Consider the following 13870-nt stretch of genomic DNA (forward strand, 5'->3'; position numbering starts at 1 on the left):
TACAGGCCCTTAAATAGAGTCACAGACAAATCTAACGTTCCCTGCAAAAGGAACTTTAGAAATGTGAAACTTCCCTGTCAGTCGGCGTTACTTGATCACCATGACATCAGAAGATATAGGACAATATGGAATCCACAGACACAAAAAGGAATCTGTTCTCTCACATAGCCTTTTGTGAATGCCTCTAGGTTAAAAGGGTTTTCATCCTCTTCCTAAATGGGTAAAAATGTGTAATTGTACATGTAAGTGACCTGAAGAACACGGCGGCGAAACGCACGTCAGGGTGGACGTCACAGTGACAGACCTGTTGCTGCTGAGTGTAGAGGTAAAGACTTCTTTTAGTTAGCCATTGTGTGGTTTCTATACATATCTGTAATTGGTATATGTGCTTGTTGCTGCGCTATTAATTATGCACTCTCAACCTGTTAGTGGTTACTCATTTCCTTACCTTTTTTTTTGTTTTTTTACCTGGCTGCAATTGATGTGTATTGGGGGAATTTTTTGTCCTCGCCCCCCAACTACCTCATATTTACACTCTTGCGCATATCATAACCTATTTTTCTAAACTACCTCATTGCACTTGACACTTTATATTTATTACCATTAACTTATATTCCTTCTATTTGATATTGTCAGGCGTTTATTATAGCACTATTGCTTTTACCCTATAAAACTATCACCTGACAATCCATCATATAAAGTGGTCAATTCAGGCTGTATACAATTTCTGTGGCACTCTATTTTTCCAGACAACTTTTATGTCCTGTATGTACCTAATAAAAATATAATTTGTTTAGACCTTTGTGTTTGTCTCTTTCAGGCTTAAAGCGACCTTGTAATTGAACTCTTATTAAAAAGTCTTCTTTTTTATAATAAAAATGTAAGAATTGTAATTCTACAGTTTACTGCTCATTACCTAGATTACCGGCCACTGCTCCAAAGTTTCAGTGGCGTCCAGTACCTCAGGTAAGGAGTGCAGCATTGCAAAGCACTGCTCTGAAACTGCCTGAATCATTGGGTCCTGAAAGCATCAGTGCAGATGCACTAATGTGATGCTGCAGACGTAAAACTGCCTTTTCTTGCAGCATGGAGGAGCGCACAAGTCAGGCTAGAAGTGCGGCTATTAGGCCCCCTTCACACTGCATTCTGATCTCTGTTTAGTGATCCTGTTGGGACTTCCGACTTCACCATTATAGTCAATGGCCCCGTTGGCGCACGCGTCCGAAACCAGTTTTGTGGAGTGGTTTGGACGAAAGGCTTAACAGGACCAGTAAAGTACGGAGATCAGAACGCAATGTGAAAGGTGCCTAAAGGCCCCGTTACACGCAACGACGTATCTAACGATATAATGCCAGGGTGACGGATTCAGTGACGCACATCCGGCATCGTTAGCGTTGTCGTTGCATGTGACACCAACGAGCATCCGTTAACGATGGAAAATACTCACCAAATCATCCATTGTTGACACGTCGTTCATTTTCAAAAAATCGTTGATTGTTGAGGACGCAGGTTGTTAATCGTTCCTGCGGCAGCACACATCGCTACGTGTAATACCGCGGGAACAACGAACTACAGCTTACCTGCGGCCGCCGGCAATGAGGAAGTAAGGAGGTGGGCGGGATGTTACGGCTGCTCATCTCTGCCCCTCCGCTTCTATTGGGCGGCCGCTTAGTGATACCCCTGTGACGCCGCAAGAACCGCGCCCTTGGAAAGGAGGCAGTTCGCCGGCCACAGCGACGTCGCTAAGCAGGTAAGTCCGTGTGATGGCTCCTAACGATATTGTGCGTCACGGGCAGCAATTTGCCCGTGACACACAAACGACGGGGGCGGGTACGCTCACTAGAGATATCGCTGCGTGTAAAGCCCCCTTTACTCTGGTCCAAATTGTCAATCATAAAGAGTAAATTGTCCCCCGGCAAGCAGGAAGCAAAAGTTGGCTGGGCCACTGAGGACAGAATGTGGGACGAATAATTTAATTATTGGTGTCACTTACTTTCCACATCTAACAGGTCTGAGCAGTTTTACAACGATGAAGAAAGTTTACTTACCTAAACAAAAGGAGTCCAATAATGCATGAAATGAAAATACAAATTAAATCAAACTAAAGAGACGAAATAAAATAGGTAGCGTCTTTAATACATTATTTTCATAGCACAAACACTTTAAAAATTATAATAGTTTAAAATTGTTTTTTTTTCATACAATGTTGCAATGCCACAATACAGCCAGCCAGGTCTGGCAACAATACTGAGGTGAAAAATGACAGCAATCTAACAAGGTCAGGTTGTGTCACCCTATCAAACATCAGGTTTCTGAATAAAAAAAATAAAAATAAAAATAAAAAAGAAAAGAATGAAAATATCGAGGGGAGCACCATGAAAGACCAAAAATGTGGCCAAAAGTTCACAGAGCATTAAATAATTGAAAGTTGAAAGACCCTTTGACTTACAACAAAACCATGTCTAGAACTTAATATGACACTTTCCAAATTAATTTCTTTCACAGTAAAAAGGCCAAAGAAATTACTACACACAATGGCAAATATTGCTTCATTTTCATCCGTCATATTGAAAATTCAGATGGCCATCCGTTTTTTTTTTGTCAGTTAAAGCTGCAAAATAAAAGCTATACAAGCACTTTATGACGCATAAAAAAAGGAGCTATGTACAGATTTAGGGTCTACATGTCCAGCACACGGTACAAACCACACAAAATATCCACAGAGAATGATAAACAATTGTGGCTGGAGTTGCAGGGGTATGAAATCCATTCTTGTTGTCAGTGCATGGCCCCACTGTGTACATGAACAGCCCCAGTCCTATTTCTTCACCTACTTCTCGTTCCAGGAAGGCCTCATTTGTTCCTTCATCGTTTTTTAGCAGATCGACGCCGTACCTGTGTAAATATTAAACTTTCATTATATGCAACCTTCATACAGCTCAATAGTTGCAAGACCCAAGAACACTAAAGTTACGAGGCTGAATATTGTCGGACATGCTGACGTTTCAACACCAAAAGCCCAGACTTGAACCACGGCATTTCAAGTGGACTAAACCCACAAAAGTTTACTGAACTCAAATATCAATTACCAGCAAAAAATAAAATAAATAAATAAATCATGTTTTTACCTGGAAAATCCTGGACACAAATTATGTAAACAATATTTTTAAGCCCTTCACGACCAAATGACGTACTGGTACGTCATCGATTGTGTCGCGGTAATCACCGCTGGCTGCTGCGGTGAGCCAGCGGTTATCCCCGCACATGTCTGCTGTTTTGATCAGCAGATATGTGGGGCTAACAGGCGCAGGTGGATCAGTGATCCACCCGCGCCTGCTTGCCACTTAGATTGCACTTTCAAAATGTGACAGCGCATTTTAAATAGCTGCGGCGGGATCGCGCCGTCCCCTACCGCCATTGTAGGCCCTGTGACATGATCACGAGGAGCCGATGGTTGCTATGGTAGTTCGGGGTCATGTGATGACCCCCTGATGCAACCATGATGTACGTCCTGTAAGAGCCAACAGAGCAGCGGCTCTTAAAAGAACAGTACATTTTTGCTGATCAGAGTTGTGCAGCTTGGAACAGCAGAAATGAACAAGCAATTAGACTGGATCTATAAAGTCCCCTAGAAGGACTAGTAAAATAAATAAATGTAAAAGTTCAAAAATCTGAAAAAAAAAACCCCCACCACCATTAAAAAGAAAACTGTTTAAAAATGAAAACATATACACATTTGTATTGCAGTGTTCTGAAATGCCTGATCAAAATATAAAATCTATTCATCAGATCGGTACACGGTGTAGCGAGAAAATTTTGGCCTTTAGGAATTTTTAAGGGTTTTTCTTTTTAAAATGCAATTACAGGCGATCAAAACGTAGCATCCGCACAAAAATAGAATGGTTAAAAACATCAGCTCAAGTCGTAAAAAATAAGTAAGTAGTCACTGAGCCCCAGATTCTTAAAAAAGAGAATTTTGTTTACTTACCGTAAATTCTTTTTCTTATAGTTCCGTCTTGGGAGACCCAGACCTTGGGTGTTTAGCTTCTGCCTCCGGAGGACACACAAAGTACTACACCTAAAAGTGTAGCTCCTCCCTCTGAGCTTATACACCCCCTGGTGAGCCAGTCCCAGCCAGTTTAGTGCAAAAGCTGAAGGAGAATAGCCACCCACAAGTAGAACAGAGTAAGAGCCGGAACAACCGGAGACTCTGTCCACGACAACAGCCGGTGAAAACACGCGGAACAAGGAAATTGCCAACAGGCAACAGGGAGGGTGCTGGGTCTCCCAAAACGGAACTATAAGAAAAAGAATTTACGGTAAGTAAACAAAATTCTCTTTTTTTTATCGTTCCTTTGGGAGACCCAGACCTTGGGACGTTCCCAAAGCAGTCCCTGGGTGGGAAATAAACAGAAAAAACTAAGAAGTAGGCAGAACCTAACTTCACAAATGGGCGACCGCCGCCTGAATGATGCGTCTGCCGAAGCATGAGCATGCACTTGGTAGTGCTTCGAGAAGGTATGCAGGCTAGCCCAAGTGGCAGCCTGACAGACTTGTTGAGCCGTAGCCTGGTGCCTAAAAGCCCAAGAGGCACCGACAGCTCTGGTCGAGTGTGCTTTAATCCCCGGCGGGGGAGGCGCCTGCGTACTCTGGTAGGCGTCCAAAATGGTCGACCTAATCCAACGGGCTAAGGTCGGCTTAGAAGCAGGGAGACCCTTGCGCCGTCCTGTGGTTAGCACAAAGAGAGGTGCACCGCCTAAGCGCAGCGGTGCGAGACACATAGATCCGGAGAGCACGCACCAGATCCAGAGTATGTAGAGCTTTTTCAAAGCGATGAACAGGGGCCGGACAGAAGGAAGGTAAGGTAATGTCCTGGTTAAGGTGGAAGGGAGAGACCACCTTAGGAAGAAAGTCCGGAGTCGGACGGAGAACCACCTTGTCTTGATGAAAGACTAAAAAAGAGAATTTTGTTTACTTACCGTAAATTCTTTTTCTTATAGTTCCGTATTGGGAGACCCAGACCATGGGTGTTTACCTTCTGCCTCCGGAGGACACACAAAGTACTACACTTAAAAGTGTAGCTCCTCCCTCTGAGCTTATACACCCCCTGATGAGCAGATTCAGCCAGTTTAGTGCAAAAGCTGAAGGAGAATAGCCACCAACAAGTAAAACAAAGCAAGAACCGGAACAACCGGAGACTCTGTCCACGACAACAGCCCGTGATAACACGCGGAACAAGAAATTGCCAACAGGCAACAGGGAGGGAGCTGGGTCTCCCAATACGGAACTATAAGAAGAAGGGAATTTTGTTACTTACCGTAAATTCCTTTTCTTCTAGCTCTTATTGGGAGACCCAGACGATTGGGTGTATAGCACTGCCTCCGGAGGCCACACAAAGCAATTACACTAAAAAGTGTAAGGCCCCTCCCCTTCTGGCTATACACCCCCAGTGGGATCACTGGCTCACCAGTTTTAGTGCAAAAGCAAGAAGGAGGAAAGCCAATAACTGGTTTAAACAAATTCTCTCCGAGTAACATCGGAGAACTGAAAACCGTTCAACATGAACAACATGTGTACCCGCAAACAAACCAAAAATCCCGAAGGACAACAGGGCGGGTGCTGGGTCTCCCAATAAGAGCTAGAAGAAAAGGAATTTACGGTAAGTAACAAAATTCCCTTCTTCTTCAGCGCTCTATTGGGAGACCCAGACGATTGGGACGTCCAAAAGCTGTCCCTGGGTGGGTAAAGAAATACCTCATGTTAGAGCTGCAAGACAGCCCTCCCCTACGGGGAGGCAACTGCCGCCTGCAGGACTCTTCTACCTAGGCTGGCGTCCGCCGAAGCATAGGTATGCACCTGATAATGTTTGGTGAAAGTGTGCAGACTCGACCAGGTAGCTGCCTGGCACACCTGTTGAGCCGTAGCCTGGTGTCGTAATGCCCAGGATGCACCCACGGCTCTGGTAGAATGGGCCTTCAGCCCTGATGGAACCGGAAGCCCAGCAGAACGGTAGGCTTCAAGAATTGGTTCTTTGATCCATCGAGCCAGGGTGGCCTTAGAAGCCTGCGACCCTTTGCGCTGACCAGCGACAAGGACAAAGAGTGCATCCGAACGGCGCAAGGGCGCCGTGCGGGAAATGTAGATTCTGAGTGCTCTCACCAGATCTAACAAATGTAAATCTTTCTCATACCGATGAACTGCATGAGGACAAAACGAAGGCAAAGAGATATCCTGATTAAGATGAAAAGAGGATACCACCTTCGGGAGAAACTCCTGAATGGGGCGCAGCACAACCTTGTCCTGGTGGAAGACCAGGAAGGGAGCCTTGGATGATAGTGCTGCCAGCTCAGACACTCTCCGAAGAGATGTGATCGCTACCAGAAAAGCCACTTTCTGTGATAGTCTAGAAAGTGAAACCTCCCTCAGAGGCTCGAAGGGCGGCTTCTGGAGGGCAACTAGTACCCTGTTCAGATCCCATGGATCTAACGGCCGCTTGTACGGGGGTACGATATGGCAAACCCCCTGTAGGAACGTGCGCACCTTAGGAAGGCGTGCCAAACGCCTCTGAAAAAAGACGGATAGCGCCGAGACCTGACCTTTAAGGGAGCCGAGCGACAAACCTTTTTCTAACCCAGATTGCAGGAAAGAAAGAAAGGTAGGCAATGCAAATGGCCAGGGAGACACTCCCTGAGCAGAGGGCCAGGATAAGAATATCCTCCACGTTCTGTGGTAGATCTTAGCGGACGTGGGCTTCCTAGCCTGTCTCATGGTGGCAACGACCCCTTGGGACAATCCTGAAGACGCTAGGATCAAGGACTCAATGGCCACACAGTCAGGTTCAGGGCCGCAGAATTCCGATGGAAAAACGGCCCTTGGGACAGTAAGTCTGGTCGGTCTGGGAGTGCCCACGGTTGGCCGACCGTGAGCTGCCACAGATCCGGATACCACGCCCTCCTCGGCCAGTCTGGGGCGACAAGTATGACGCGGCTGCAATCGGATCTGATCTTGCGTAGCACTCTGGGCAAGAGTGCCAGAGGTGGAAACACATAAGGGAGCCGGAACTGCGACCAATCTTGCACTAGGGCGTCTGCCGCCAGCGCTCTTTGATCGCGAGACCGTGCCATGAAGGTTGGGACCTTGTTGTTGTGCCGTGACGCCATTAGGTCGACGTCCGGCACCCCCCAGCGGCGACAGATTTCCTGAAACACGTCTGGGTGAAGGGACCATTCCCCTGCGTCCATGCCCTGGCGACTGAGGAAGTCTGCTTCCCAGTTTTCTACGCCGGGGATGTGAACTGCGGATATGGTGGAGGCTGTGGCTTCCACCCACATCAGAATCCGCCGGACTTCCTGGAAGGCTTGCCGACTGCGTGTCCCCCCTTGGTGGTTGATGTATGCCACCGCTGTGGAGTTGTCCGACTGAATTCGGATCTGCCTTCCTTCCAGCCACTGCTGGAAGGCTAGTAGGGCAAGATACACTGCTCTGATTTCCAGAACATTGATCTGAAGGGTGGACTCCTGCCGAGTCCACGTACCCTGAGCCCTGTGGTGGAGAAAGACTGCTCCCCACCCTGACAGACTCGCGTCTGTCGTGACCACCGCCCAAGACGGTGGTAGGAAGGATCTTCCCTGTGATAATGAGGTGGGAAGAAGCCACCACTGCAGAGAGTCTTTGGCCGTCTGGGAAAGGGAGACTTTCCTGTCCAGGGATGTTGACTTTCCGTCCCATTGGCGGAGAATGTCCCATTGAAGTGGACGCAGATGAAACTGCGCAAACGGAACCGCCTCTATTGCCGCCACCATCTTCCCGAGGAAGTGCATGAGGCGTCTTAAGGAGTGCGACTGACTTTGAAGGAGAGCCTGCACCCCAGTCTGTAGAGACCGCTGCTTGTCCAGCGGAAGCTTCACTATCGCTGAGAGAGTATGAAACTCCATGCCAAGATACGTTAGTGATTGGGTCGGTGACAGATTTGACTTTGGGAAGTTGATGATCCACCCGAACGCCTGGAGAGTCTCCAGTGCAACATTCAGGCTGAGTCGGCATGCCTCTTGAGAGGGTGCCTTGACCAGTAGATCGTCCAAGTAAGGGATCACAGAGTGTCCGTGAGAGTGCAAGACTGCTACCACTGCCGCCATGATCTTGGTGAACACCCGAGGGGCTGTCGCCAGACCAAATGGCAGAGCTACGAACTGAAGATGGTCGTCTCCTATCACGAAGCGTAGAAAGCGTTGGTGCTCTGTAGCAATCGGCACGTGGAGATAAGCATCTTTGATGTCTATTGATGCTATGAAATCTCCTTGAGACATTGAGGCAATGACTGAGCGGAGGGATTCCATCCGGAACCGCCTGGCGTTCACATGCTTGTTGAGCAGTTTTAGGTCCAGAACAGGACGGAAGGAGCCGTCCTTTTTTGGAACCACAAAGAGATTGGAGTAAAATCCTCGCCCCCGTTCCTGAGGGGGGACAGGGATCACGACTCCTTCTGCTCTTAGAGAGTCCACCGCCTGCAGCAGGGCATCTGCTCGGTTGGGGTGAGGGGAGGTTCTGAAGAACCGAAGTGGAGGTCGAGAACTGAACTCGATTCTGTACCCGCGAGACAAAATGTCTGTTACCCACCGGTCTTTGACCTGTGACAGCCAAATGTCGCAAAAGCGGGAGAGCCTGCCACCGACCGAGGATGCGGAGGGAGGAGGCCGAAAGTCATGAGGTAGCCGCTTTGGAAGCGGTTCCTCCATTTGCTTTCCTGGGGCGTGAGTGAGCCCGCCAGGAATCTGAGCTCCCTTGTTCTTTCTGAGTCCTTTTGGACGAGGAGAATTGGGCCTTGCCCGAGCCTCGAAAGGACCGAAACCTCGACTGCCACTTTTTCTGTTGAGGTTTACTTGCTCTGGGCTGTGGTAAGGAAGAGTCCTTACCCTTGGACTGTTTTATGATTTCAGCCAATGGCTCACCAAACAGTCTGTCTCTAGATAATGGCAAGCTGGTTAAGCATTTTTTGGAACCAGCATCTGCTTTCCAGTCCTTTAACCACAAGGCTCTGCGCAAAACCACAGAATTGGCGGACGCCATAGCGGTACGGCTCGTAGATTCTAGGACAGCATTGATAGCATAGGTCGCAAACGCAGACATTTGCGAAGTTAGGGACGCCACCTGCGGCACTGCTGGATGTATGATAGCATCCACCTGTGCTAAACCAGCTGAAATAGCTTGGAGTGCCCACACGGCCGCGAATGCTGGAGCAAACGACGCGCCGATAGCTTCATAGACAGATTTCAACCAAAGGTCCATCTGTCTGTCGTTGGCATCTTTAAGTGAAGCGCCATCCTCTACTGCGACTATGGATCTAGCCGCAAGCTTGGAAATTGGGGGATCCACCTTTGGACACTGGGTCCAGCGTTTGGCCACCTCAGAGGGAAAAGGATAACGGGTATCCTTAGAACGTTTAGAGAAACGCTTGTCTGGATGAGCGTCGTGTTTCTAGATCGATTCTCTGAAGTCAGAGTGGTCCAAAAAAGCACTTAATTTACGCTTGGGATACAGGAAATGGAACTTCTCCTGCTGTGCAGCTGCCTCCTCTGCAGAAGGGGCTGGGGGAGAAATATCCAACAGTCTATTAATTGCCGATATAAGGTCATTAACCATGGCGTCACCATCAGGGGCATCCAGATTGAAAGGAGCCTCAGGATTAGAATCCTGATCACCGTCCTCAGTCTCATCACAGAGAGACTCTTCTCGCTGAGACCCTGAGCAGTGTGATGACGTGGAGGGTCTTTCCCAGCGAGCTCGCTTAGGCTGCCTGGGACTGTCATCTGAGTCAGAGACTTCAGCCTGTGATGCTTGAGACCCCCTTGAAGTACGGATTAGTTCCAACTGAGGGGGACCGGAGAGCATAGACACAGCAGTGTCCATGGTCTGAGTAACTGGCCTGGACTGCAAGGTCTCCAGGATTTTTGACATAGTCACAGACATTTTATCAGCAAAAACTGCAAAGTCTGTCCCCGTCACCGGGGCAGGGTTCACAGGCGTCTCTGCCTGGGCCACTACCACCATAGGCTCTGGCTGACGAAGTGCCACTGGGACTGAACATTGCACACAATGTGAGTCTTTGGAGCCTGCCGGTAGATCAGCCCCACATGCAGTACAAACAGTGTACACAGCCTGTGCCTTGGCACCCTTGCGTTTTGCGGATGACATGTTGCTGCCTCCTCAGAGCAGTACAGGGTGTCCAGCCAAGAAGCGACCTTACAGTGCAACTATATATATATATATGGTACTAAGAAAAAAGTACACTAATATAACACTGAGGCACTAGTGGGGCCAGCACTAAAGTGCAGCTTACCGCCCGCTTAGGAGCGGGTGTGTGGTCGCCGAAATCCCTTTAGTCTGGGTCTCCCAGAGCCTGCTGCCTTTCCCCAGCCAGACCGCATGTGTAATGGCTGCCGGCGTCCTTGTGGAGAGGGGGGGCGGGCCCTGGGCGTATACAGACGAAGAGCGGGAAGCCTGCTTCCCACTGTGCCTAGTGAGAGGGCTGGAGCATGTAAATAAAGCTCCAGCCCTCGGCGCTGCCAATTGAGCAGCGTCTCTCCCCTACCCTGATTGACAGGGTGGGGGCGGGAACGAAGCGGCGCTAGGCCGCAGAAGCCGGGGGCTAAAGTTAGAAGCGCCGCCGCCGTAAAAGCGCGGTCGGCGCAAAGTCCCCGGCGCACCACAAGTCGCAGCTGCGCCGCCGCTCCAGTAGCGGTCGGCGCAGTAGTTCCCAACATGTAACGTCACTCAGCAAAGCTGCAGTGACCTAACCCCAGCGCACAGCGCTACTGTCCCCGGCGCACTATAACGCTCAGCAAGCCTTGAGAGTGTCCGTGCCTGCCGGGGACACAGAGTACCTGAAAGTTGCAGGGCCTTGTCCCTGAACGGCACTCCCGCTCCAAATCCAGCAGGTTCTCTGGGTCTGTGGATGGAGCCCGGCCTCAGGGCTTGGAGGCCGGTAAGATCCCACTTCCACAGAGCCCTCCAGGGGATGTGGAAGGAAAACAGCATGTGGGCTCCAGCCTCTGTACCAGCAATAGGTACCTCAACCTTACAAGCACCACCGCGGGTGAGAAGGGAGCATGCTGGGGGCCCCATATGGGCCCTCTTTTCTTCCATCCGATATAGCCAGCAGCTACTGCTGACTACAAACAGTGGAGCTATGCGTGGATGTCTGACCTCCTTCGCACAAAGCAGAAAACTGGTGAGCCAGTGATCCCACTGGGGGTGTATAGCCAGAAGGGGAGGGGCCTTACACTTTTTAGTGTAATTGCTTTGTGTGGCCTCCGGAGGCAGTGCTATACACCCAATCGTCTGGGTCTCCCAATAGAGCGCTGAAGAAAAACAATTTACGGTAAGTAAACAAAATTCTCTTTTTCTTTATCGTTCCTTTGGGAGACCCAGACCATGGGACGTCTCAAAGCTGTCCCTGGGTGGGAAATAAACAGAAAAACTAAGAAGTAGGCAGAATCTAACTTCACAAATGGGCAACAGCCGCCTGAAGGATGCGTCTGCCCAAGCTCGCATCTGCCGAAGCATGAGCATGCACTTGGTAGTGCTTTGAAAAGGTATGCAGGCTAGTCCAAGTGGCAGCCTGAAAGACTTGTTGAGCCGTAGCCTGGTGCCTGAAAGCCCAAGAGGCACCGACAGCTCTGGTCGAGTGTGCCTTGATCCCCGGCGGGGGAGGCACCTGAGAACACTGGTAGGCGTCCAAAATGGTCGACCTAATCCAACGGGCTAAGGTCGGCTTAGAAGCAGAGAGGCCCTTGCGCCGACCTGTGGTTAGCACAAAAAGAGAAGTGCACCGCCTAAGAGCAGCGGTGCGAGACAGATAGATCCGGAGAGCACGCACCAGATCCAGAGTATGCAGCGCTTTTTCAAAGCGATGAACAGGAGCCGGACAAAAGGAAGGTAGGGTAATGTCCTGGTTAAGGTGGAAAGGAGAGACCACCTTAGGAAGAAAGTCCGGAGTCGGACGGAGAACCACCTTGTCTTGATGAAAAACCAAAAAAGGTGACTCCAAAGAGAGCGCAGCCAAATCGGAGACTCTCCTGAGGGAAGTTATGGCCACCAGAAAGGCCACTTTCTGTGAAAGACGAAACAAAGAAACCTCCCTAAGAGGCTCAAAGGGGGGTTTCTGCAAAACCGTGAGAACCAAATTAAGGTCCCAGGGATTCAAGGGCCGCCGGTAAGGCAGAATGATGTGAGACGCGCCCTGCATGAAGGTGCGGACCTGAGCCAGCCGGGCGAGACGCCGCTGGAACAGCACTGATAGAGCTGAGACTTGTCCCTTGAGAGAGTTGAGGGACAGTCCTAGCTGCAGACCGGACTGTAGAAAGGACAGAAGGGTCGGCAAGGAGAATGGCCAAGGAGGATGGTCGGAAGAGCGACACCAGGACAGGAAAATCTTCCAAGTCCTGTGATAGATCTTGGCGGAGGAAGACTTACGGGCCCGAGTCATAGTGGAGATGACTTCCGGAGGAATACCAGAAGCCGTCAAGATCCAGGACTCAAGAGCCACGCCGTCAATTTGAGAGCCGCAGAATTCAGGCGGAAAAACGTACCTTGTGAGAGAAGTCTGGACGGTCCGGGAGATGCCACGGCACCTCTACGGACAGATGGAGCAGGTCTGGGTACCAAGCTCGCCTGGACCAGTCCGGAGCAATGAGGATGGCTCGACGGCCCTCCATTCTGATCTTGCGCAGGACTCTGGGCAAGTGAGCTAGAGGGGGAAACACGTAGGAAAGACGAAACTGGGACCAGTCTTGAACCAGAGCGTCCGCGGCGAATGCCTGAGGATCGTGGGAGCGAGCCACGTAAACAGGAACTTTGTTGTTGTGACGGGATGCCATTAGGTCCACCTCCGGAGTGCCCCATTTGCGGCAGCTTGACTGAAACACTGCCGGGAGCAGGGACCACTCGCCACTGTCCACGGTTTGACGGCTGAGATAATCTGCCTCCCAGTTTTCCACGCCTGGGATGTGGACTGCGGATATGGTGGACTTGGAGTCCTCCGCCCATTGAAGGATGCGTTGTACCTCCAACATTGCCAGGCGGCTGCGTGTCCCGCCTTGGTGATTGATGTAGGCAACCGCTGTCGCGTTGTCCGACTGGACTCGGATGTGCCTGCCCGCCAGCAGATGGTGAAAAGCTAGGAGAGCCAGAAGCACGGCTCTGGTTTCCAGCACATTGATCGAAAGGGCTGAATCGGACGGAGTCCAAGTGCCCTGCGCTCTGTGGTGGAGACATACCGCTCCCCAGCCGGATAGACTGGCATCCGTGGTGAGGATCACCCAGGACGGGGCCAGGAAGGAGCGCCCCTGGGACAGAGAGAGGGGCCGAAGCCACCACTGAAGAGAGCTCCTGGTCTATGGCGACAGAGCCACTAACCTGTGCAAGGAGGAAGGCCGCTTGTCCCAACAGCGGAGAATGTCCAGCTGCAGGGGACGCAGATGGAACTGGGCAAAGGGAACAGCCTCCATTGACGCCACCATTTGACCCAACACCTGCATCAGGCGCCTGAGGGAATAACGGCGGGGCCTCAGCAGAGAGTGCACCGCCAGTTGGAGGGACTGCTGTTTGACTAAGGGCAACTTCACAAGTGCCGGCAAAGTCTCGAACTGCATCCCTAGGTACGTGAGACTCTGGGTCGGAGTCAGAGTGGATTTGGGAAGATTGACAAGCCACCCGAATTGGGCTAGAGTGGCGAGAGTGAGCGAGACACTCCGCTGACAGTCCGCGCTGGATGAAGCCTTGACTAGAAGGTCGTCCAGGTAAGGAATCACTGCCAACCCCTGTAGGTGCAGGACCGCAATCACTGCTGCCATGACCTTGGTGAATACCTGAG

General features: G+C 50.4%; 1 protein-coding gene across 1 annotated transcript in view; it reads right to left on the reverse strand.

The window, feature by feature from the left end:
* Positions 1-2115: 2115 nt before the first annotated feature.
* Positions 2116-13870, reverse strand: part of PDS5B (PDS5 cohesin associated factor B) — a 316943-nt gene continuing 305188 nt past the window's right edge. Inside the window, exon 34 of the mRNA XM_075337338.1 lies at positions 2116-2895. Coding sequence (XP_075193453.1) covers positions 2866-2895 — 30 coding nt within the window. The 3' untranslated portion in view covers positions 2116-2865. The remainder of the gene's footprint in view (positions 2896-13870) is intronic.

The sequence above is a fragment of the Anomaloglossus baeobatrachus genome, chromosome 2 (assembly GCF_048569485.1).
Source record: "Anomaloglossus baeobatrachus isolate aAnoBae1 chromosome 2, aAnoBae1.hap1, whole genome shotgun sequence".
NCBI classification, from domain to species: Eukaryota; Metazoa; Chordata; class Amphibia; order Anura; family Aromobatidae; genus Anomaloglossus; species Anomaloglossus baeobatrachus.